General features: G+C 34.7%; 4 protein-coding genes, 1 long non-coding RNA gene and 1 pseudogene across 7 annotated transcripts; 4 read left to right on the top strand and 2 right to left on the bottom strand.

Moving 5' to 3' along the window:
* The first annotated feature begins 1,651 nt into the window (after positions 1 to 1,651).
* Positions 1,652 to 3,095, top strand: LOC116110932 (annotated as a pseudogene).
* A 1,520-nt stretch (positions 3,096 to 4,615) lies between these two features.
* On the bottom strand, positions 4,616 to 7,903 carry LOC116110927 (F-box protein At5g49610). Its single transcript, XM_031397150.1, has 2 exons — positions 6,274 to 7,903; positions 4,616 to 6,166 (listed from the first exon to the last, which is right to left on the bottom strand). The coding sequence occupies exon 1, from the start codon at positions 7,341 to 7,343 to the stop codon at positions 6,279 to 6,281; it is 1,065 nt and encodes a 354-aa protein (XP_031253010.1). The 5' UTR covers positions 7,344 to 7,903; the 3' UTR covers positions 4,616 to 6,166; positions 6,274 to 6,278.
* Positions 7,904 to 8,523: 620 nt separating this feature from the next.
* On the top strand, positions 8,524 to 9,057 carry LOC116110931. The gene has a single exon (XM_031397154.1). It carries the CDS (start codon positions 8,524 to 8,526, stop codon positions 8,965 to 8,967), a length of 444 nt encoding a protein of 147 aa, XP_031253014.1. The 3' UTR covers positions 8,968 to 9,057.
* Positions 9,058 to 9,244: 187 nt separating this feature from the next.
* LOC116110879 lies at positions 9,245 to 9,863 on the top strand. The gene has a single exon (XM_031397093.1). It carries the CDS (start codon positions 9,276 to 9,278, stop codon positions 9,771 to 9,773), a length of 498 nt encoding a protein of 165 aa, XP_031252953.1. The 5' UTR covers positions 9,245 to 9,275; the 3' UTR covers positions 9,774 to 9,863.
* A 2,621-nt stretch (positions 9,864 to 12,484) lies between these two features.
* On the bottom strand, positions 12,485 to 17,640 carry LOC116110910 (beta-glucosidase-like SFR2, chloroplastic). 3 transcript variants are annotated; one of them, XM_031397127.1, is made up of 11 exons: positions 17,402 to 17,638; positions 16,312 to 16,669; positions 16,003 to 16,141; positions 15,611 to 15,777; positions 14,995 to 15,216; positions 14,427 to 14,595; positions 14,118 to 14,351; positions 13,874 to 14,023; positions 13,664 to 13,793; positions 13,171 to 13,400; positions 12,485 to 12,740 (listed from the first exon to the last, which is right to left on the bottom strand). In XM_031397127.1, the coding sequence occupies exons 1-10, from the start codon at positions 17,571 to 17,573 to the stop codon at positions 13,207 to 13,209; spliced, it is 1,935 nt and encodes a 644-aa protein (XP_031252987.1). In that variant the 5' UTR covers positions 17,574 to 17,638; the 3' UTR covers positions 12,485 to 12,740; positions 13,171 to 13,206. The 3 variants fall into 3 exon arrangements, with proteins under 3 accessions (XP_031252987.1, XP_031252986.1, XP_031252985.1); XM_031397126.1 differs by having other exon boundaries at positions 14,427 to 14,598; positions 17,402 to 17,637; XM_031397125.1 differs by having other exon boundaries at positions 14,118 to 14,595; positions 17,402 to 17,640.
* A 4,525-nt stretch (positions 17,641 to 22,165) lies between these two features.
* LOC116110919 lies at positions 22,166 to 23,017 on the top strand. Its single transcript, XR_004124984.1, has 2 exons — positions 22,166 to 22,223; positions 22,312 to 23,017. It is a non-coding gene; the product is annotated as an uncharacterized LOC116110919 (long non-coding RNA).
* Positions 23,018 to 23,901: the final 884 nt, after the last annotated feature.

The following is a 23,901-nucleotide window of genomic DNA, read 5'->3' as shown; positions in this document are numbered from 1 at the left end:
CACCGTGGATCTGGCAAAAAAAGACTATATCGATGTACTACTGGCCAGATCCAGATGGTAGTGTGACATTATACCAAATTACAGCCATCTTTCGTTGGTGGTGGTCAGAATCTAGCAAATGTAGATGGGTGGGGGTGTTTTTATCAATTTCTAAACTTTTTTTAGGGGGTATTTAGTTAAATTAACAAATTTAGAGGGTTTAAAAATTGAATAAAATATAATAATATTTTCAGAGTAAGAAAAGAAATGTGTATTTTGGAAATCATAGGGATAAGATAGGGCAAAAATAGGGAAACAAATGCACCATTTCTAAAATTCGACTCTCTTTAAGCATGATCAAATCGTCTTAATATATATATTAGATTTTGTTGATTGCTTCAATACACATTGATAAAAATAAAAATCATAGACAAACAAATGCCTTCAAGTATAAATAAAATGGTTTTTATTTATTCAATAACTGAAGTATCCGAGCATAATTATCAGTTGAGCCTATTTAATTCTCATAGCCACGAAACATTGTATAAGTATAATAGATTAAGGTAATTATACAAATGTGATAGGTGTTTCTCTTGCCGCGACTCGAACACAAGACCCCTAATTATAACTAACCCTAGTGACTTAAAAGGTTTTTCATATTTAATATTTCCACATTTTAATTAATTACTATATGACACCAACCAAAATGAATATAATACCTCTTTCCTGTAACCAGATGGTAAACCTTTTAGCCATTATGATTAATTATATTTAAGGGGTTTTGTGTTCGAGTCGTAGGAGAAGTATCTACCATATTTGTGCAATTATCTTAGTTCATTGGGCTTGTAGGGTACATGTTCCATGGCCCTGAGTATTATGCAGGTTCTAATGTGGCTCTAGATGCCTCAGATAACTAAAAGAAAAAAAGAAAAAAGAATATAAAAAAATCATTTAGTCACTTTACATCCAATTTTTGTAGTTTTTAGCCTCAAATTAAGTGTTTATTATGCAATCTTAGATTTGGCAAGAAAACAATATCTTTTTTGTCAAATTATTAGAAGTTTCGGTTATAGGGTTTACCGTTTTGGTGTTATTAAAATTCTTTGATGTAAAAGGCTACATCGATCGTCCAAAAATGTCAATTGTTTATTTAAATATCTATATACCCTTTATCACATTACATTTAATTTACAAAGCAATATATTAAAGTTTGAGATAATATTTTTATCAGGTTTATTTTACATAATATATAGTATTTATCTTTATCTTATAATTTCACATTTATTTTAGGTTTTACGTTTATTATGTTATGGATATCTATTATAAATAGGTTGGACTTTAATTCTCTATTTAAGTCTGTATATTTCCTGGGCATGCAAATTCTTCATAAATATAATGGGAGTCTGATCATGCTCCTAAACATTAAATCATTTTCTTTTTCTAATTAATCTTATAATTAATCATAATTATCAATAAGTTAATCCATTTATTTAGTTATAAAGATTTTCATTGAAGAATTTTGTGTCATGCAAAAACTCAACCCATATATATATATAAAAAATAAGGTCTAATATAAATAATAATGAGAACCGATTACTGTGTACCCTTCTTTGTTTATCAAACTCTCTACAAATTATCTGAGATTCTCTAGCTTTCTTGTCTCTGTTTGCACATGGCGGCCAAGCTTATTGTTTTTGTTTCTTCTATAGTCCATCTCTTTATCATATTCTTTATCCAATCAACAAATTCAACACACGTTAATGTGATTACTTATGGTGCGAAACCAGATGGCAAAGTAGACTCAACTCAGTCTTCCCTCGAGGCATGGAGAGCTGCATGTAGCTCAGGTCAGGCCTCCTCCACAATTTTAATCCCTAAAGGAAGATATCTGATTATGGCAGTAGAGTTTGGAGGGCCATGCAGGAATAGAATTACAGTTCAAATAAACGGAACGATTGTGGCTCCTTCAGATAATTACCGTGCGCTTGGAAAGTCGAAACATTGGATTTTGTTTCGAAAAGTTGATAATCTTTCAGTCAAAGGTGGCCATCTTGATGCAAAGGGTGCTGCCTTCTGGGATTGCAGGAAATCCAGACAGAATTGCCCAGCTGGTGCTAAGGTATAAGTTTCTTAATTCCCTCGTAATTTAAACTGGTTTTTATATGTGCATAACTGCATATAAGATATCGTCTGTGTGATGCGGTCAATAACATTCAGTTGGGCAAATAACATCAAAATTAGAGACTTGACATCAATCAACAGTCAGGCGGCTCATCTGGTAATCGATAGTTGCAACGGTGTGTTAAAGTCCGAAATGTGAAGCTTATTGCTCCGGACAAAAGTCCCAATACAGACGGTATTCATGTTCAATCCTCCTCCCGCGTTTTAATCACGGGTGGAACTTTCCGGACCGGAGATGATTGTATATCAATCGGTCCAGGTACCAGGAATTTGCTAATCAGCAACATCAAATGTGGCCCTGGACATGGTGTAAGGTACTGGAATCAATAGAACAAAATTTGGGTTGAACTTTCACCATACGAATGTTATTATGCTAATATTATATATGCTTATGCCTTTCACAGCATTGGCAGTCTTGCGAGGAACTTCAATGAACATGGAGTCGAAAACGTGACACTAACAAACGCAGTTTTCACAGGGTCAGACAATGGAGTTCGAATCAAGTCATGGGGAAGACCTAGCACTGGTTTTGTGAGAAATGTTGTCTTCGAAAACATCTTAATGAATAACGTCAAGAACCCCATTATAATAGATCAAAATTATTGCCCCCACAACCAAGGATGTCCTTATCAGGTACATAATATGGGCATTTTAAAGGTAAAATTTGATACATAATGTCAGGTTTTTTAACTAATTTTTCCACCATTGTTAACAGGCTTCGGGTGTGGAGATTAGTGAAGTGACATACAGAAACACGAGGAACTTCTGCTAATAAAGAGGCTGTGACATTTGATTGCAGCCCTAGTAATCCATGCAAAGGGATCAATTTGCAAGATATTAAACTTACTTACACGAATGGAGAGTCTAAATCTTCATGTAAGAACATTGAGGGAACAAGTAGCGGCATGATGGTAATGCCCCAGAGTTGTCTATAGCATGAACAGTTTTCCATTAATTTATTTGTAGATAAATTTTTTAGTTTAGTGTGTAGGTTTGCTAATTTGAAGTGTTGGTTGACAAGAATGTTTCACCCATCTCTCTTATCTTTGTTTTTTTTAATGATCGGGTTTGTTGGGGTCAGTTTATGCGTACTTTTTTTTTATGACCGGAAATGTTTGGGTCAGCTTACTTACACCTTAACTAATCCCCTAGGATCATGAAACTGTTGACCGGATAAGAACTCAAGTAGCTATCCCTATTAGCATACGAGGAGGGACTCAAACTGCCTTCCAAACCATCCATAAGAAAAAGGGTAAAATGATCACCTCTAAGGAAGATAACAATCACAGTTGTCCAGAAACTTCAATGAAACCATAGGAAAACAGTTCCAAAAATGGCAACTACTATTATAATTCCATTGGTGAACCTAACTGGAGAAGACAACAAAGCAGCTATAAACTGAAATACAAAATTTTGCAATGTAAACCAGCAGCTGTTTTATAATAACTTCAACCACTAAATTAAGTATCTAAGAATTTATTTAGAAGACGGACTTACCATGAGCACAGTGAACTTGGGCAACCCAACTAAAGCAACGAGTGAGAGAATGGTGCTCCTGCTCCACATAACAAAGGAATAAGTAGCCGTCCCCAGTCGCATGAAAGAGTCAATGACTCTTAACTCCATTGATAAAACAAACAGTATGCTTGCAAAATGTTCTACAAAATTAAAAACAGGATAAACTTTCTGAAACATTGGATTATCGGGAAATTTCATACTCTTCATCGTATTTTTGACGTGCCAAGCCAACCCTTTCCATCGTATTATTCAGTTCAATCACTGAAATTACGCTTGGAAGAAACCGATTGGTCGGTATCCTGCTCTGTGTCTGTTCGTTGCTTCTCTTATTCAAATTGTCACGAGCACTGTGTACGAAGGGAATGATGGAGGAGAAATTGATTAAGTCTAAAACTTGTTTAAGATAATATGAACTTGAACCTCCATGACGTAATGAGTGGCATAATGGGCGTGAACATAGATTGAACCAGTTCTCAGATCGATGATTGGACCATTTTCAGACTGGATACTGATGACTCAGGCAGCTTTTCTACCATCTAAATTTAATGGTCACCAATTTTGTTAACTGCTGCACTTGACCCAGTTGCATTCTACACCATGTATGGTTCTTTCCCTGACAATTTTAATAAAGACCAGTTGCTTTTCATTTTCCTTTTGGTGGGTTATTTTTTGTTATATTTTTGATAGAATCTTTCTGCTTTTAAGCCCCTCCAAAAAGTAGCAAAATTAAGCTCTTTCATGTTCTGCTCCAAGTTTACTCACATGTAAGAATTTCATTCAAAACCACATGAACCATTTTGACAGATTTTTTACAAGAGCAACAATGATAAACTGTAATCTGATACATGAACTGATATTTGCTGAAATATAATAACATATTGCCAAAAGATGATTTCCTTTTCTTTAAGAAATGGAAAAGGGGTTATTCATAATTTAATTTGCAGCAGATTTACATAGTCAATAATTACAATTGAAGCAACACTTATATGCTTTTTGTGAATTGAAAGACTTCTTACCTGGACTAAAGTTTTTATCATACAATACAAATCAAGATTAAATGAATTGTATGCAATATAAAGGATCTCCAACTCATAAACATCTTGTACAAGTATGATATATCGTTACCAAGCTCAGTTGCCTTGATTATTGCAGCTGAGTAAGAATGACCAACTCCAGAGCACTAAAATTTCAATTTGATAACAAACTTGATGCACTAGTTGTCCATATAAGAAAATTATTGAGGTGTAAGTAACAATGGCCAACACCAGAGCACTAAAATTCGAATCTGATAACAAACTCGACGCACTAGTTGTCCATTTAAGAGATATCATTGGCCAAGGACATATTGCATAAAAATACCAAGCTTGATATGAACAATAGCAACTTCATTTCATTTCAACTTATTCTGAGGACATGTAAAATAACAAAACATAATGTGATGATCATCCAAATAAGCAGTATATGCATAAAAGAATGTAAGAACACGCCCTAATTGACAAAGAGGAAATTATACTTCGGAACGCATGTGCCAAGAACCACAACAGGAGTGTTGAGCTGTTCTCCACAGAATACATCTCTTTCCACAATGGAGCATCGACCTGGTTCTCAGATCAACAATTGGAGCATTTCAGATTGGATAATTGGTCACCTATATAGTTAACTGCTCCTCTATGGTGGTATTATTCTCTAGATAATTGATCTCTAATTGCATTCTAAACAATCTATTGTTCTTCCTCATAATTTTTATAAAAGATTGCAGTTGTTTTTCATTTTCTTTTGGTGGGTTATTTTATTGTTATATTATGTTAGAATTTTTCTGCTTTGTGCGCCTCCTCAAAGCAGCACACTAAGCAATACCTTGCCCTTTCATGTTATGCTCTAAGGTTACTGAATAATAAAAATTCTTCATTCAAAACACGTGAACAATCTGACAAATTTCTTAGAAGAGCAATAATGATAAACTGTAATCATAATCATGAACTGATATTAGCTTTGATATAGTAATGAACATATTACCAAAAGATGATTACCTTTTCTTGAAGAAATGGAAAAAGGGTTTATTCATAACTTAATTTCCAGCAGATTTACATAGTCAATAATTACAATTAAAAAATTTTTGCAAAATGAAAGACTTCTTACCAGGACTAAAATTTTTATCATACTATACAAATCAAGATTAAATGAATTGTATGCAATACATATCATTACCAAGCTCAATTGCTTTGACTATTGCAGCTGAGTAAGAATGACCAACTCCAGAGCACTAAAATTTGAATTTGATAACAAACTTGAAGCACCAGTTGTCCGTATAAGAAGATTATTGCGGTGCAAGTGACAACAACCAACTCCAGAGCACTAAAATTTGAATCTGATAACAAACTCGACGCACTAGTTATCGACAAAGAAGATATTATTGGCCAAGGTCATATCGCATAAAAATACAAAGCTTGATATGTACAACAGCAACTTCATTTCATTTCAACTTATTCTGAGGACATGTCAAATTACAAAACAAAATGTGATGATCATCCAAATAAGCAGAATATGCAGATATGAATTTAAGCAGTAGATGCATATAAGAATTTAAGAACACACCTTCATTACAAAGAGGAAATGGTACTTCGAAATGCATGTGCCGAAAACCACAATGGAAGTGTTGAGCTATTCTTCACAGAATACATCTCTTTCCACAATCTACTCTTTCGATGATACACCAACACCTGCTTATGAGACGCTAAGAAGACATATTCATTTGTTTGACTTATTGGAAAAATGCTTGGAACCATTTCCCTTATACATCTAAGACTCACCCTATCCACTGTATGCCATTCTTCTCTGTAGTAATCCTTCAACACCCAAGTTTTCATCCACACATCAGAAATTTGAATCACAGACAAGCACCCATCTAATTCCAACAAGTATACTCTATTTCCAGACCCATAAAAAACCACATCCGGCAATTTAATCTTCCTCCAAGTGTCACAATCCAAATCAAGCGCAAGTATACAAGAAGAACTACCAGTCAACCAATGAAGAGCACCATTCACAAACACAACTTGATTTCTATTCATGTGACTGAATTGATGATCTTGAAACGAAACAAACTTCCTCCATTTATTTGATTCAGAATCATAAATCAAACAAATGAAAGTCCCATCAGGCCTGTGACCAAATGTGCGATGATAACCGGCTAACACAACACTAAACTTATTCATTGTTAGATCACAAGCTAAACCAATCAAAGTGGCCTCACCATCTGGATGAAAGCGAGTCACAGGCCTCTCTCTACTCTTAGGGAGCAACTTCCACTCTCTAGTCATAGGGTTGCATACATAATAAACACCCTTATCGGGGACACTAGAGCAACACAGCAATCCATTACATGAAGCTCTGACCTTAATTCTATCATGTAAAAAATCTAAGGAAACTTCAGATACACCCCTCAAATTATCCACACATATAAGACTAGATTTTGATTCTGTTGAATCTGAAATCTCAACTAATAACATTGGATGCTTAGAAGACACTTCATTGTACAGTTGAACAAAATACTTGTCAGAAGTTAATCGATACCAAATTTTGCACACTGTTTTTGTCCTAAAAAGGGACTTAAGTGGCAATCTTGCAAGAATTTGTTGTAAAACTTCATCAGGAAAAAAACTCATCTTTTCAATTCATCACTCATAATCTTAAATACCCAGTTGATAAAATCAAAAAAGGACAGAGATCTGCTTACCTTATGAAGATTTCGAGATTGGTGTTCGATTGAAGTTCATATTTTTATTGTTTTGGAATAAAAGAGATCATTTTTAGCGCTTAAAAATTGGAATTTTTTTCTGCAGCTTTATGGATCAAAGGATTGAAAAGAAGAACGTTTGTGAAGCTAATTTTAGGTAAATAAAGATGAGAGTTTGCGGGGTTTAATTAAGATGATCACCGATTAGAGATTCGCAAATTTTGAGGATAATATATACCGAGCTCTGGCCGACCAACGGATAAATCATCAAAAGGTGAAGGGCTAAATAAAAAGTCTCTCTAAACTAGAGGAAGAAAAAAATAATACAAAATTGATAAGAAAATCATTTTAGGTATTATTTTTATGGGATTATTTAAACCCCTTGATGCTTTCTGTAACTTTAAAAAAAACCCTCATGTGCCAGAAATTACGCAAAACCTTCGAGTCTTCTACCGTCGGATGTCAGAATTTTTCCGTTTCTTCAGACAGTGGAGCGGCATAACAGTCATAAAATATAAAAAATAATATCAACGGCTGTGATTACTTTTAAGAGGAGATTATCTGGAGGCCATCCCAGTTGCATGATGGGCCACAAAGAAAATTAGGGTTGGTCCACGTTGACAAATTGTCAGAAGGGACAAGGGCCCGAAATGGGCTTCTGCCACGTAAAAAAAAAAAAAAGGTGGCATTTAATATTATATTTTATATATTTTTTGTGTCTTTAATTTTTTTTAGTTATATACAGTATATTAAATTATCTATTTTTTTTATTTCTTGTTTCAAAAATTAGAATAATTATTAAGCAAATAAAATGAAAATAGAATATAAAATAATGTAACGAATAATCTTTAATGTTCTTTTTAAATAAGGCAAACAACTCATATATAGTAAATAGGTATATAGTCTCAGCTAATAATTCTTTTCATATAATATTATAAATAATATACCTGATAAAATATTAATATGATTTGATAATACATTTAAATAATTTCAGAGCAACCCCCATAACTTTTCAAACCGTCCATTTTCTTTGAGAAATAACAAAGAGTCACGACACGTTATCTCCAAATCTTCTTCAGCCAACTAAATCAAGCTCAAGCAGGCAGAGGATGAAGGAGATGTCTCTGGTGACAGAAGAGATGAAAGCAAAAGCTAAAGTTTATCATGGGGATGAAACGTGCAGAGAGAAGTTCATGCTTCTGTTAGCCGACAATGGCTTGCCCGTTGGTCTCCTTACGATTCACCAAGACATTGAAGAATGTGGGTACGTGAAAGAATTAGGGTTTGTATGGCTTAAACACAAGGAGAAAATTGAGCACAGGTTTGATAATGTAGCTGTGTTGTTTGATATCGAAGTTACTGCCTATTTTGAGCAAAACAGGATCAAGAACCTGACCGGTGTCAAAGCCAAAGAGTTTCTGATTTGGATTTCATTACGTGAAATTTATGTGAATTATGATTCTCCAAATGGGTCCAGTATTACCTTCAAGACTCCTTCTGGTTTGTCCAAGTCTCTTCCCTTATCCGTGTTCCAACTTCCAAGCCAGCCATGATTTGAACGAGGTGAAGAAGTCGAAGAAGAGGAGAATCAGGAGGGAAATTTGCGCAGTCAATGTGTGAAAAAAAAAAGAAGATAATTGTGCATACACTTCTCGAATAAATTGTTCAATAAAACTGAACCACATGTATATTTATTCTGAAATTGATCAATTNAGCTAATAATTCTTTTCATATAATATTATAAATAATATACCTGATAAAATATTCATATGATTTGATAATACATTTAAATAATTTCAGAGCAACCCCCATAACTTTTCAAACCGTCCATATTCTTTGAGAAATAACAAAGAGTCACGCCATGTTATCTCCAAATCTTCTTCAGCCAACTAAATCAAGCTCAAGCAGGCAGATGCTGAAGGAGATGTCTGTGGTGACAGAAGAGATGAAAGCAAAAGCTGAAGTTTATCATGGAGATGAAACGTGCAGAGAGAAGTTCATGCTTCTGTTAGCCGACAATGGCTTGCCCGTTGGTCTCCTAACGATTCACCAAGACATTGAAGAATGTGGGTACGTGAAAGAATTAGGGTTTGTATGGCTTAAACACAAGGAGAAAAGTGAGCACAGGTTTGATAATGTAGCTGTGTTGTTTGATATCGAAGTTACTGCCTATTTTGAGCAAAACAGGATCAAGAACCTGACCGGTGTCAAAGCCAAAGAGTTTCTGATTTGGATTTCATTACGTGAAATTTATGTGAATTATGATTCTCCAAATGGGTCCAATATTACCTTCAAGACTCCTTCTGGTTTGTCCAAGTCTCTTCCCTTATCCGTGTTCCAACTTCCAAGCCAGCCATGATTTGAACGAGGTGAAGAAGTCGAAGAAGAGGAGAATCAGGAGGGAAATTTGCGCAGTCAATGTGTGAAAAAAAAAAGAAGATAATTGTGCATACACTTCTCGAATAAATTGTTCAATAAAACTGAACCACATGTATATTTATTCTGAAATTGATCAATTGTATATGTATAATTTTTAATATATTGAAAACTTAGTTATTTATTCCATGTGTATTGTTGACTTATGTCGGATCAAAACATATGATAGGTGAATTCTTAGAAGTATCATCCATTTTAGATCTTAAGATCCGCACGGTTTTATCCATCTAGACACTTGGTAGGTGGGTTATTAAAAGTATTATCCGCTTTAAACCCTAAGGCCCACACGGTTTTATCCTGAAAGTTGTGAGGGTATAATTCGGCTCTGTATTAGTCTATAAGTGACTAAGGCCGTCGTCTACTAACCAATGTTTGACTTTGACAACAATATGTATATATTTTTGGAAGGTTAATGATATTGGTTTAATAGTTTACTTGAGCTAGTTGAGGTAATTAAAATAAGAATATGCTGAAAAATAATGCTTGTTGGGTTGGAATTGGAATATGCTTATTGGCAGCAAATTTTGTTCTCTATTCTCTGTCGATCATTCACGTAACCAAAGGGATAGAAGCTTTGAGAAGATGTTGTCGTGCTCATTCTTGAACCAGCTAGCTAATAATATTTGATGTGCGGTCAATCCGGAGTAGATAATTCCTTATTAGAGGAGAAGATATTTAGATTGGTTTAATTTAGAATAAAGACATTCAGATTGACTTAGACTGCAACTAAGGTAGCCGAAGATCATGCGATTTCCTAATTTTACGTATTTGAATCTTATCTCAACTCTATCATGTAAATGAGTGATATATAAACCCATCATAACTTATTTTTAGGGGGGTTTGACTATTGTTCTAAGTAAAATTTCCTATGAATTATATTGTTTTTTGTAAGTTCTCAAAAGCAATAAGATAACAGTGGACGTAGGTTCAAGTTATAACTTGTCGAACCATTTTAAAAATTGTCTTGTGTTCTTATTTATGACTCTTTCTTTTTTGTTCATTGCTGATTTACATTATTTCACACACACATCCATTCCGGTTCTGACAAAGTCAATTAGAATTCTCTGGTTGGTGCAGATTTCTATATCAACAATATTAGCCAAAGAAAAACAATCCCTCTGGTTACCAAAAACAACCAAAGAATTCCCCACTTTCCTACTTAATATTATGTCCACTGAGCATATTCCAATTCTATGGAACCCACTTCTACTGATTCTACTTTCTTTTTCTTTTTCCTTTTTTTAATATGCTTTATATACAGTGAATCTATAATACTTCGAGAAATCAGTAGAGTTCATCGGCTGTTAATGAGCTTCGGTCAGAACTTTGGTCTGAGGACACCATAAGAATATTAATACTAAAAATTATCATACAATTAACTCATTAACTATGTTATAAAATTAAAAAATTTCAAGATAAATAACAACTTAATGTAACAAGTAAAAAATATAATTAAAATAACTAACATAATAAAAAATATATATAAATATAATAATTAGAATATTAATACTTGATATAAGTAATTAAAAAAAAAAAAAGAATTAAAAAAAGATTAGAAGAGGGGCACAATTGTAAGGAAGTTAAAATAGTGGGATCATATCAATATTAAAATTTTAGGGGTAATAGTCGGTGAAGTATTCTGAGTTACGAGCAACACTACACTCGCGAACACTTCTCACTAATTTTCTCTCACAAACGTCACGTGTCAACTCATAATTCGTCAGTTCACATGGAACTCGCCTGTCCAATAATAGAACCCGCCTGATCAAGCTAATTACAAACTCCCACATGGAGTTAATGAGAGGGGTTTGTTAAGTTAGTATTATTGTTTGAGTTTAACATTTTGGCTAAGATTCTGCTGATTAGTAGAAGAAGTTGTTTGCACTCGTCGTAGCCTTGTTCGAAGCCGCAAAAGCACCCTAGGACGGTGGGGTTTGGGCGGAGGGGATTGCTAAGGGGTAAGGGTGAAGGGAGGAGAAGGAAAAGTAGTGTGGAAGAAGCATATATAGTGAAAGACGTATGCTCTATGTAAAGTAGGCAAAACAATTTCTGGTTAATTAACTGCCTGCCAATGCGTGCAACAGGAATTGAGAGTAGTATGTATCTCCGACAAGCTTTCTCCGACATCTTCCTCGCCGAGTTAAGGTCTTTCAAGGTGAACATGATGATTCTTACGGTTGTCGATATATGTAGGGTTTATGATAATTATAAGAAGTTTTTTAAAACTTTCTAACGAAGTTGATGAGTTTAATATTTAGTGATCTTATACCTATATATTTAATTATATGTATCATATATCTCGAAGATAATATTGAAATAAAACTATAAGATATTTATAAATAAATTTTTTTAATGAACTTTATTTATTAAAAAAAAAAATGGCTTATACAAAGAGTTTTATTGAGATTTAAATAAGCCTACCCAAATAAATAAACTTATTCAATCAATTTATAGAGAGCTAGAACCTTTAATGAAGGTGATTAAGGTATGGGAAGACCAACTTACTCATTTTTAATATATTATGATTTGGGTAATCCATGTACTTATAGTCCCAGATCCAACCTCCTTTTTTTTTTTTTTTTTTTTTTTTTCTATAATCAAGGTGTTCAATCCAATATATACCTCAACTAATCCTCGGAAGAGACTAACACAGTAATCTATTGCCACGGCTTTAACCTTGTAATAAATATACATGATATCTGTTCACACGAAATACCGACGTGATTTTGTATCTGTAGTAACAGTACTTTAAGATCACGGCCGGATTACATTACAATTAAGTTGCAAAAATGCTGCCCCGCGGTTCTGCAGCATCCACACCAACTAATACCCATTCTAATCTTAACAACTCTTTGGTGCAAAATATATTTTTAGTTGAATCATTTCCGCACTGAAGCATCAAAAAGAAAAAAAGAAAAAAAGAAAAAAAAAAACCTCATGAGTTATTTTTCTAGAGATTAAAGAAGCATTTAGGCTGCGCAGAAGATGGTCAATAATTGATACAAGATAATACTATGAAGAAAACATTGTGAGTAAAGAACATAGATCGTCGACGACTCATAACAAGCTGCAATACCCTCCGTGGCTTATTAAATGAGAAGCAATTTGTAGAGGTAAATCATGACATTAATGCTCAAAGCACACAAAAGCAGTGACTATCATTTGAAGGGAGCCACAATTTAATTATTTGGTGCTAGGTACTTGGAACAGACATGCCACAGATGCAGTTACCCTTACAAACTTTTAAACTTTTCGAGGCACCAAGCTAAGATACTAGTAGAACACACATCATTTATAAGCAAAAGGGGAAGTTGGTGTACCTTGCTTAAGAGTTTGATGAAACAGGTAAACGATCATTAGCTAAATTCAAGGGACTGAAGAACCAACTCAGCATCATCCTTCTGTGGTTTTCTTTTCCTTATAAGGGAGAATGGCAGCAGAATGAGTCTCGATAAGCGGCTCAATGGGTCTTGCAGACCTTCCATCTCATAGTGGCCAAACCGCCAATCTCGTTCAACAAAAGGCCGTTGCATTGGTTCATCAAGGCCTCCTGTCAATAGAACAAAATGAGAAGATTATATCGTACATAATTTAAGGGATTTAAACAAAAATAGATAAACAAATTTATTCACAACCTCAAGTGAGAAGTTTGCCTTTATAAGGAAACTTTATCATCAATGTTAGAGCGAGCAAATGGACCATATAGTTAACAATTAAGACAAAAAGGTTTTTTGTGAGGATGAATAGCATGACTGAGAACAAAGAAGATGAAATATAACTTGGAATTTAAAGAATTTAAACTGCTCAGTCTACCTGCATACATTAAACCGCGTTTGTCTACTGCCCTGTAGAAAGGTCGTGTTTTTTTCACTTTAGCCGCAACTCGGAGATCATTCCATGCACGTGCTCGGTCTCCACGTGTGACTTTACCAGTGGTCACAACCTGAAATCAAAATGCAACCAATGCCATTTAGAAGAAAAAAAAAGACCAAGGAATCTAATGCAAACAATCATAATTCAAACCTTGGTAAAAAGATGGTATGAAGGACGAGGAATCCGGGCAAGATTATTGGCACGATCAACTGCAACAAGACCAAACTTGGGACCATAACCATCAGCCCACTCCCAATTATCTGAAATAGTCCAAAACAGGTAACCAAGCACAGGAACACCCTGTAAATTAACCACAGGAAGGTCAATAGTGACTATGAAATGAACTAATGAAAGCTAACCAATCCAAAACTAGTGAAAAGTTCAAGTGTCAAACTGTCATCATTGCTGCATAAATAGCAAGTAGATGTTCTATAAGATATGGTCGACGAATGATATCGGTCTCATCAGCAACCCCGTTTTCCGAAATGATAAATGGTACATTTAGATGCTTGTATCTTTCATGGAACTGAATCAGCATGCGGTAAAGGCCATCAGGATATACACCTCGCCCAGATTCACTATACTCATCAGTCTCTACCAACTTCAAGCCAGCACCAGATATCACTTCCTGAAATGGAAGTGTTAGTACCTTTGTATGATGAAGACAGTTACAGTGTACTTGGAAAGAGAAATCAATAAGAACCTGTCCATAGTAATTAATGCCTATGAAATCCAGCCTATCAGAGATACTATCCAAATATGGGAAGAGGGTAAGAGAATTAGACAGTGTCACTGCAGCAATATCGAAGAGACCATATGGTCGTGTAAATGATACATGGTGTGCCACCCCAACTTTTGTCTTTGATAATGTGCTGCTGAAAAAAGAACATAGAATATTAGAAAAGCTAATAAGAAGGGAAAGAAATATAGAATTTTGCATCTATTTGAATAGCTATCTTGTTAGGTAAGCAGGGAGACAAAACCAAAAACAATATATATGGTGGGGAAAGATACGGCCTACCATGAATTTAACAGAGTAAAGCCCTAAACAATATAATGATACAAGAAGTTTAGTATCTTAACTTGCCTCAAGTTGTTGGAACTAAAGCATTATTCAAATTACAACGATTTTGAGAATTATGAGAAGTTTACTGAGTATATTGTTTGGATTAGAAATGCTTCTGCGTGTATGTTATTGTTTTCTGTTCTATATAAAAGAAATATCTTCACAAAATTCTTTATTCTTCAGAGATTGTACGAGGAGGAGAAACCTTTTGTCATGGATATAATCATACGCCTTGGAGTGTGCAATGGCCATCCAATGCATGGCCTGATTAAAAACACCAGTTGGCAGAGCAGACGTAGCAACCTCCAGCATATCAGGATTACCACCAGGCCAAGTCCCAGCACAATATGTAAGCATACAGAAGACATGTGGCTCATTAAAGGTTACCCAATAGTCTATCATATCTGATACATTATCAACAACAAGCCTGCAGAAAACCAGAAACATCAGACTTCCATAGCTAATAAGATAGTATAAGTCATTCCACTGATTTCCCAAAGTAAGAACCATCAAATGAGCTCAATGCAAGAAGCAATATCAAGAAGCAACCAAGAAATCTACATTTTCCAACTTCTTACAATCTGATCAAGGTCACTACATATTCTGTTTTTTAATGACTACATTCAGTTAATTTTTGAGATATGACATGAATGAGCAACCAAGAAAGCAACAGCTTTATCCATATTAATGTGTTCACAAGTTTGTCTTATCATGATCTTTGTTCACTTATGATGGGAGACAAATGAGGAACAGAGTGATCAGCTACAATCTGAACGGCATAAAGCAACTCACTGAGACATCTCACTTAGAAAATGACTAACCTGGTAAAATCCATGAAATAGTCAACAGTTTTCTCCAGTTTCCAACCACCATACTCACCAGCCCATGGTGGCAATGAGTGATGAAATAGAGTGAGCATTACCTTCATTCCATAGGAGCGAACCCTATTGATGATCCACTTATAACGCTCCAGTGCTGCATAATTAACCTAAAACAGAACAAATACAGCTTAACTAAGCATAAAATTAGTTAAAAAAAATTTCTATAGAAAAGAATAGTATTTACTTTGCACAGCTTATTATAAAAAAAAACCAGGACATTTGGTTCAATATTAGAATCGTAAGTTAAACTCCAGAATTGTTTCAAGTTCCAGCAAGGCATCAGAATATATCAAATGCATTTAGAATAAATGAGTAATTAACATCAGACTTACAGTTTCCTTAAGGCCATTGACTGGCTCCTCAGGCATGATCCTTGCCCAATCTATTCCCATACGGAACACAGATATACCAGTATCTTTGGCCAGCTTCAGTTCTGTATCAGGATCAGACCAAAATCGTAGCCTCTCCTCGCTGGAACCAATTCAAGCAATCCATTTATCAAATTAAGAATATAAAAGTACAACTTTTATCAATGCAATGATTATAGATAATGATGCTGGGGCTAGACCAAAGTAAAATTTCTTGTCATGCACTCAACTTTAAAATTTTAAAACATCATATCACATCATATCATTGCTTACGGGTGTGGAACATTGTGCCATGCAGCAACTTTATGATGCAATTCTTCTTTCGGTGCAGTTACTTCTTCTTCTACTTCTACATACTTCTCAAACCCTCTAATCATAGCTTCCATGGCTATCTTGAGAGACTTCTTTTTCTTCACCGTCTGATTAACTGCTGTACCTGACATTGGAGCTTGCTGAGACCCACCATCACCCTCACCAGAACCCATTATGGCATCTGCAGGTTGCAGGCCCTGCTGATCTGATGCATCGCTAGGTTCGTCTGCTGCAAACTGGAGCCAGGCATCATTAAGCCTGTCTTCAACATGAGCTGGTGCAGTTGCCAACCCAAAGAAGAACTCATCTTCCCCTTCACCTGAGAACCATAGAACACAACACCACTTACGATAACTTGACAGCCCCAGCGCTTCGTCAATTCACAAACACAGAACAGTCTCAATTTCCCACCAGCCAGGTGCCAGCAGAATTGTTATATAAAAATTACGCCTCCATTTCCCACTTTTCTACTGTGCGACACCAAGTACATTATCCATACACAAGTAATTTAAGGACAATGTTTTTTAGTACACATTAACCAGATACAAACTAATTTATACAGACTGAAACACCACTAATGCATCATTCCCATATTTACTTCTAATTTAAGTAATTCATTATTAATTTTATTGCTCCAATCACATCATCCCACATAAGTTTATATTGATAGTTAGTAAGTATAATACTATTTTAACTGTTTAGTGCTTATCTTATTCTCATTTTAGCTAATTTAAAGATCGTATGCAAAAACTGTAAATCAAAAGGGCCCTGAAATAGTCTTCTCAACATGGTAAATGTACAAAAATGGTATCGTTCTGTTTTGTTCTACGTAAATCATTAGATTTAGCAACATATCTTCTACCATATAAACAAAAGATTAGAGATATCACAAGCAAGCAACGCACCTAACAACGTCATAAGAATACACTAAAACATTTCTCAAGTAATAAAATATCCGCAATTCTACATTACTAAGTTTAAGCTTCTTCTGGTTGCTTAATCTTATCAACAATTATGAAGTTAATTATAAATTAAAAGATTAGTCACTAACCTTCACTATTGAAGGACGCCAGAATATCAGTAGACTCGTCAATCGGAGAGCGAAACCGCTGGAGATACTTTTTCCGGTAACGAGAAAACGAGAAGGCATTAGCTGCTACTGTAGCAGTCACTAAAACTCCAGCGAGTTTCGTCGCCGACACAAAGAGTGTTATCAAATTCATTTCATCCAATTTTCATCCACTCAAAGGACGAAAAAAGCCGAAAAGTTTCTCAGCTCTTAACCGGTAAATTTTAAAATTAAATCAATCCTCATGACATGAGTGAGTCGCGTTTCGAATAGTGACGTGGCGAGTTTGTAACTCACAAACTCGCCACGTGGTTGATAGAAATTGATCTTCACAGTCACAGACAAACAATCTAATTGTCACTCACACTCACAGTAAACGTGAAGTGTACGGGTCTGTGCAATGGGCCTAATGGGCCGAGTCATTGTTGGGTACATCACAAACGGTTAAAGGAGAAGATTATTTAGAATTTAAATATATATTTTTTCATAATTACATGAAAATTTTATAATATGATTTTAATTTAAAATATTTTTAGAGTATGGCTTAAATATCAAACATTATTCTAAAGTTGTAATAATTCTTAGTTGGACATGATCTTGTGGTCCAAGAACAAATGTATTTGGTGGTCCAGCCCAATCATGAATTACTTCAAAAGGCAAATGGCATTGTTTGTTCTACCACAAAGGATGTATATAATATGAAAGGAGAAGGCAAGGTAGCCCTAATTACAATGACAAGTCACAATCAATCTGCAAATGAGAGATTGTGGGCCTTTTATAATTTATTTTTTTATTCTTCTTCATGTTTAGGGTTTAGGGCAAAAAGGTAAAAACATATAGGGTCAACATTTCCTACTACTAACAAAATTAACTACCTCTAAATAGCTGAATGGTTTGATAGAGACTCTTAAGTGTATTATTAAGAGGTCCTAAGATCAAATCCCTCCTTGATTGCTAATAGTGATAGCTAGGGGTATTCAAAAGAACCGATTGGAATTGAAACCGGCGGGTACCCGGAGTTTGGTTCTGGTTCCTACCTGGAACCGGCTATCAACAGAGAGGTTCCGGTTTCAAATTTTTGGAATCGTTACTGTGCAATTTCGGTTCTGGTTCTCATAGTTAGAAACCAAAACCGGGAACCGAGACTAATATAAAATAAAATTAAAGAGTAGAGGGTTAATAAAATATATATTTATATTTCATAACATTTAAAGTAAGTTGATTTGACTTTTAAGAATCTATCTTTACAAAGTAATGGAGTTTGTAATTTGTAATTTTATTTTTGTTAACAAGTTCCAGGTGGGGGGGTATTTGTAAGTTTTTAAGAGTTTTTTTGCCATTTTAAAAACTTTTGGAGGGTCATTGTAATTTTACAGGGTATCCAGAACCAGAATCGAAACCGTTGTTACATAGTCGGTAGTTTTAGGGTCTCGAAAAATTAATTAAAGTGTGCCTAAACTGGCTCAGACACTTCGGTCATAAATTTAAAAAAAAAAAAAAAAAAAAAAATCCACTAACAAAATGGTAAAAAATTAATGGGTTGTCGCCATTTTACCTGGAGATTGTAGTTGGACCATGAAACCAGAATTCAAATTTTGCTCCCAGCGAGAATCTTTGCAGGTTTTGTATGTTTCTAGGCCCAAATGGGCCTCTCTTCAACACACCAAAACGCCTCCAACTTTGGACACGTTGATAATGAATGGAAAGACATCGAAAGGGGTTTCGAGATACCAAGTTTTTACGTTAATGAATTTACAATATGGTTAAATTATTCTATTCTGACTTTATGCATTATTGGTTTCCTGTTATGGTTATGACCAAATTTAACATTCTAAGTCTGTCTCATGGATAGTGGCTCCATGTTTTTTATCATCTTCAACTAGTGGTTGTCTGCTAGTATTGAAGGGATTCCTTGTAACCAAAAATGGTTCATATTTTAAGTCACGTCAAATTTTTCTTCTATTTAGAGGCCAAACAATTTGCTCTATCATGGGTTGTGGACAACCCATCTTGTTGCGATTCAATAGCATTTTAGTAGAGACGTTTTCTTGAAAATTGATGAATGTTATTCTCAGTAACTTTTTCAATACTGTAAATGAGTTACGATTTGCCTTCGTTTTTTGTGTGGTTAATCCTTGTTCTCTTCTTAGCTAAATTACGAAACGTTTTATGCTGTTTTAGTGTAAATGATCACACATAGCTTATCAATTTAGGAATGATAATATAGAGTATACAATAGCCAATCTAAAGCATTGGTTATCGTAAAGTGTCCAGATAAATTTGTGCACATCTCAACTATAGTACAATATCCCACCGATATGATCACCTACTTAAATCTTGAGAGATAGGTAGGTGATCATGGGGACAGTCCATCTTGCTATTCAATATTACTCTCAGTAACTCTTTTAGTATTGTAAATGAGTAACGATTTGCCTTCGTTTTTTGTGTGGTTAATCCTTGTTCTCTTGTTAGCTAAATCATTAAACGTTCTATGCAGTCAATATATCCATCGACAATTTGTGTGCACTTCATCTAATCTCTGTAAGTGACTAGCATAGCATCTCACCGTTATAATCACATTCTTAAATCTTGAAAACCAAAAAGATTCGAACCCGAGACCATACACTTTAACCATACATCTCAAGACTCGTCCTACCACTTGAACTACACAAAGGTGGTACATAAAAGAATATTCATTCATATTAATTAATAAACCGAATTTCTACTATATATAAAAAGAATCCACTAAATAACATTATTTTACTAACTTATATTTTGATATTCCCCATGTCGTGGTCCTATATGTATATATATAATGCATAGTCATGTGTAATATATATATAAATGTGATATTATAATTATTCCCAAATGTACAGTATGGGCATGAGATGGGAATAAAAGGGGCAGAAAACAGTGACCCTCGTAGATAAAACGAGGGGTGAATGAATAGTAATGGCGTATTATTTGGTCACTTGTGTTCAGTGAAGTTTCAGAGAATAATGGAAACCTAGCTGTATTATTTTCATCAATCATCACTCTCTTAACACATTACTGGGACTCATTCAAGAACAGGTCAACCCTTCTTACACGCCTGCACTGCACCTAACCCAGCTGCTTCATGTATTTGCTAAATCTGCAATTGTGTGCTCAATTTTGTTTGACACAAACTTAACTTTACCCAATCATTCAACACCCTTTCAGGTTTTTGTCTAAATTTTATCAATGATTCATGAACAAACAGAGAGATTTGTGTTGTGTTGTTCATGAACCCTCGTGAGGATCTATGTTGGTGGTGGGTTCTGGAGAGGAGAGGAGTCAAAGCATGTTAAATTAATACAAAGTTGTAGTAGAATATTACAAAGAACGCAGGCCAAGGAGTTGGGGAAGGTGAGATTATTTTTCTCAATATTTTGACCATTATCTTAGGAGACTGTGATGGCAATGGCCTTAACAAAGGAGAATTCAAATCCACTTAATTTAAGCATTGTATTGCAATTACCTAGAAATCCCATTTCCCCATTCTAGTGCTCTATACATTATAGAAAATAATATTAATTGGACCGACTCTAGCTTTCAATAAGGTCAATTAATACAATACAATCCATTTTCTAATGAGTCAAGAATTGGATTTAGCATTCAGCATTTAGCTCATTGTGCAAATTAAAATTTTAATTAATTAATTCTAATCATGAATTAGCTGGCTTTGTATTTACTTGCAAGTCTTGCGAAGAAATCCTTGTACAATACAAGATTATGCCTTGCTCCTTAACTGTTACCAACCTTTATTCGGCTAATAAAATTAGTATTTAATGTTTAACTTTTAGGGTTTGGAAGTTTATATGCATACAATCTTCGTTTTTATGTACAAAATTAGTATTTTTAAATACAATAAAGATTGGCTAACAACACAATTTTACAAACTTTTTTCTCATAATCCCGACGTGATAACTCGCAATTGGTCAGCTTACAATTGGGTAAGTGAGCTCATTGCGAGTTGACCAATTGATAGCTACCACATCGAGGTTGTGAGAGAAAGTTTGTGAAATTGTGTTGTAAGCCCAGTATTGCCCTTTGAAGTATAAAACATCTTAGTTATTTGAAAATTATAAATTATGTGATTCATAAGCATATCATCAATTTTGATGGACCAAAAGCTGCCACTTGGACAAAAAGATCAATAAAGATTGACTCGCACCTCAATCTCACAATCCTGACGTGACAGCTCGCAATTGGTTATGCAAAAAAATTCATCAAAAATCAATTGCGAGTTTTCACGTCGAGATTGGGTTATAAGTATAGTATTGTGCTCAAAAGATTGGAAGGATTAAGGGGATTTTTGTTATTTCAAAAACATTAAGGGGATATTTGTAATTAGATCAAACCTCAAGGGGTAAATTGTTTTATATCAGTAATTTCTTATACTCCTATAGTTTGAAAATTATCATTTACCTACCTTCATAAATATCTTTTTCACCTCCTTATAAGACTTTGCTTTAATAAATTAAGTGCTGCCGGTCCCTTGCCCTTGGTCGGCCGGGCGGGCCTTTTTACATTCTTCATGGGCCTATTAGACCTGACAATGATAGGTCCATGAAAGCCCAGTTGGGTGTACAAAATCTCCATCAAACTCCCTCTTTATAATGTACCTTCCCTGCACACTTTTCCCTTACATCACACTTACTTTCTTCTCTTCTTATTATTCTTTCTCTTTTCTCTCTCCCACACAACTCTGCACTGAGAGAGAGAGAGAGAGAGAGAGAGAAAGAGATCATACAGATGAAATCAAGACACAAGTTTCTTCAAGGTATGAATAAGATATATATGTCTGAATTGGAATTTTAGTACAATAATTTATGTAAAGTTTAATATTAATTATGATGTTGTCCATGCAGGTGATGTTGAAGCCAAGACCATCATGCAGAAGGGCGAAGGTGAAGGTGAAGACTCCATGGAAGATTACAATAAGAGTAATTGGTTTGTAATGGAGGCAACGACTACTTCATCTTCATCTTCATCTTAATTTGGTGCTATCCTACCTGAGCTTTTTCAACTATCCTCTTCTTCTTCATTTTTACTTTGTTTTTAATTTCTTTCTTTTCTTAATTTGTTTCTACTTTTAAAGTCTTCTTGACCTTGTAAGACCTTTTCTTGACCTTGTAAGACCCCATTTTGTGAATTTTTATTTTTGTTTTTGTTTTTTAACAAATTCTATAGCAGAATTTTCTGATATAGAGTTTGATCATCGTTTCTCCCCGGTTCCGCCCAACTCATCTTCTCCTTCCTTGTCTATCCCTCCTGAGCTGTTCGAAGCAAAAGTAGCATACGATCTTTCTTCATAAGTATAAAATTCTTCAATTAAACACCATTTTTGCAATGTGGGGTTTAGGTTTTTATCCCATAATATGTAGATATTGTATCATGAGTTTGAGATGAGAGTTCTGTAAAAGAGTACTACTTCTACAGTTCTACTTGAAGCAATTGTAATAAAAAGTCTCTGTGTTTGTGTGTATAGTTTGTTTTGTTTTGTTTTCTTTATGTATTTGACAGTGAAAACACTATTTCATATTCTGTTAAGACCATCAATTTCAATTGTTATTATGTGAGGTGTGCAGAAATATGCTGTTGCAGGTTTCAGTTTCGTTGTTTTTTATGTTGTTTTCTGAGAAAATAGGCAAAAGAAATAAATATTCTTTCAGATCTGTGCGTAAAGAGTTAGACTTTCCCCTCGTGACTGCTCTTATTCTGTATAGCCATAGTATTTCCACTGTATTATTGGAGCTCTCTCTCTCTCTCTCTCTTTATTTTTTTTACCCTCACTGTGTTTAATTTCTACTTCTCCTCATAAATGTCATGGGATGAGGTCAGAGAAACCAAAAAACAAAAAGCAGCCGCCCATGAAAGCACTTAATTTCAATCTTCTCTTCCATATTTTTTCTCCTTTTGCGCAGGACAAAGTGGGATAAAATAAAAGTGAGTGATCATCTTCCTCAGTTTGCCGGTTGACACTCAAATCTTTGTTTCTGCAAAAATTATATCTCTACACTGCTTCTCTCTGCACTGCTTATTCTGCGCAAAACCCACCAAGAATATCAACCATTAAATTAACAGTAGAACTTAGTTAAATTGATGATCCATCTTCTTCTATGTATGCGTAAGAGTTTCAACATGGCATAATCAGGCAAAAGATTCCTACACTAACATTGGAATAATTAATGACTACACCTAATTTTCAATTATTTCCTGTGCTGCAAAATGGTAGCCCTACCTGAGAGGCTCCCTCTATTCGACAACTGTCCCAACCCTTATTACTCATCTACTAAATGATGTGTTGAAAGAGAGACAAACCCAATTAGATATTGATATTTGTTGGACATGTCACATGGAACTTTGTTCAATTAATCCTCGAAAAACCCTAAAATTATCGGTCAAGTAAAAATTCTAATGGTTACTCCTATTAACAATCGAGGAAAGATTCGAACTTA

This window comes from Pistacia vera, unplaced genomic scaffold (genome assembly GCF_008641045.1).
Source record: "Pistacia vera cultivar Batoury unplaced genomic scaffold, PisVer_v2 Contig62, whole genome shotgun sequence".
NCBI classification, from domain to species: domain Eukaryota; kingdom Viridiplantae; phylum Streptophyta; class Magnoliopsida; order Sapindales; family Anacardiaceae; genus Pistacia; species Pistacia vera.
Note: the sequence above shows the minus strand (reverse complement) of the source record. Positions and strands in the feature narration are given on the sequence as shown.

Bases quoted from the DNA above. Each gene is read 5' to 3' on its own strand.
- LOC116110910 (XM_031397125.1), bottom strand. From the start codon at position 17,573: ATGAATTTGATAACACTCTTTGTGTCGGCGACGAAACTCGCTGGAGTT. The intron at 13,794-13,873 runs GTTTGAATTATG...TTTTGATTTCAG, and splicing joins CATACCATCTTTTTACCAAG to GTTGTGACCACTGGTAAAGT. The intron at 13,401-13,663 runs GTAGACTGAGCA...TTCTATTGACAG, and splicing joins ACGCGGTTTAATGTATGCAG to GAGGCCTTGATGAACCAATG.
- LOC116110927 (XM_031397150.1), bottom strand. From the start codon at position 7,343: ATGAGTTTTTTTCCTGATGAAGTTTTACAACAAATTCTTGCAAGATTG.
- LOC116110879 (XM_031397093.1), top strand. From the start codon at position 9,276: ATGTTATCTCCAAATCTTCTTCAGCCAACTAAATCAAGCTCAAGCAGG.
- LOC116110931 (XM_031397154.1), top strand. From the start codon at position 8,524: ATGAAGGAGATGTCTCTGGTGACAGAAGAGATGAAAGCAAAAGCTAAA.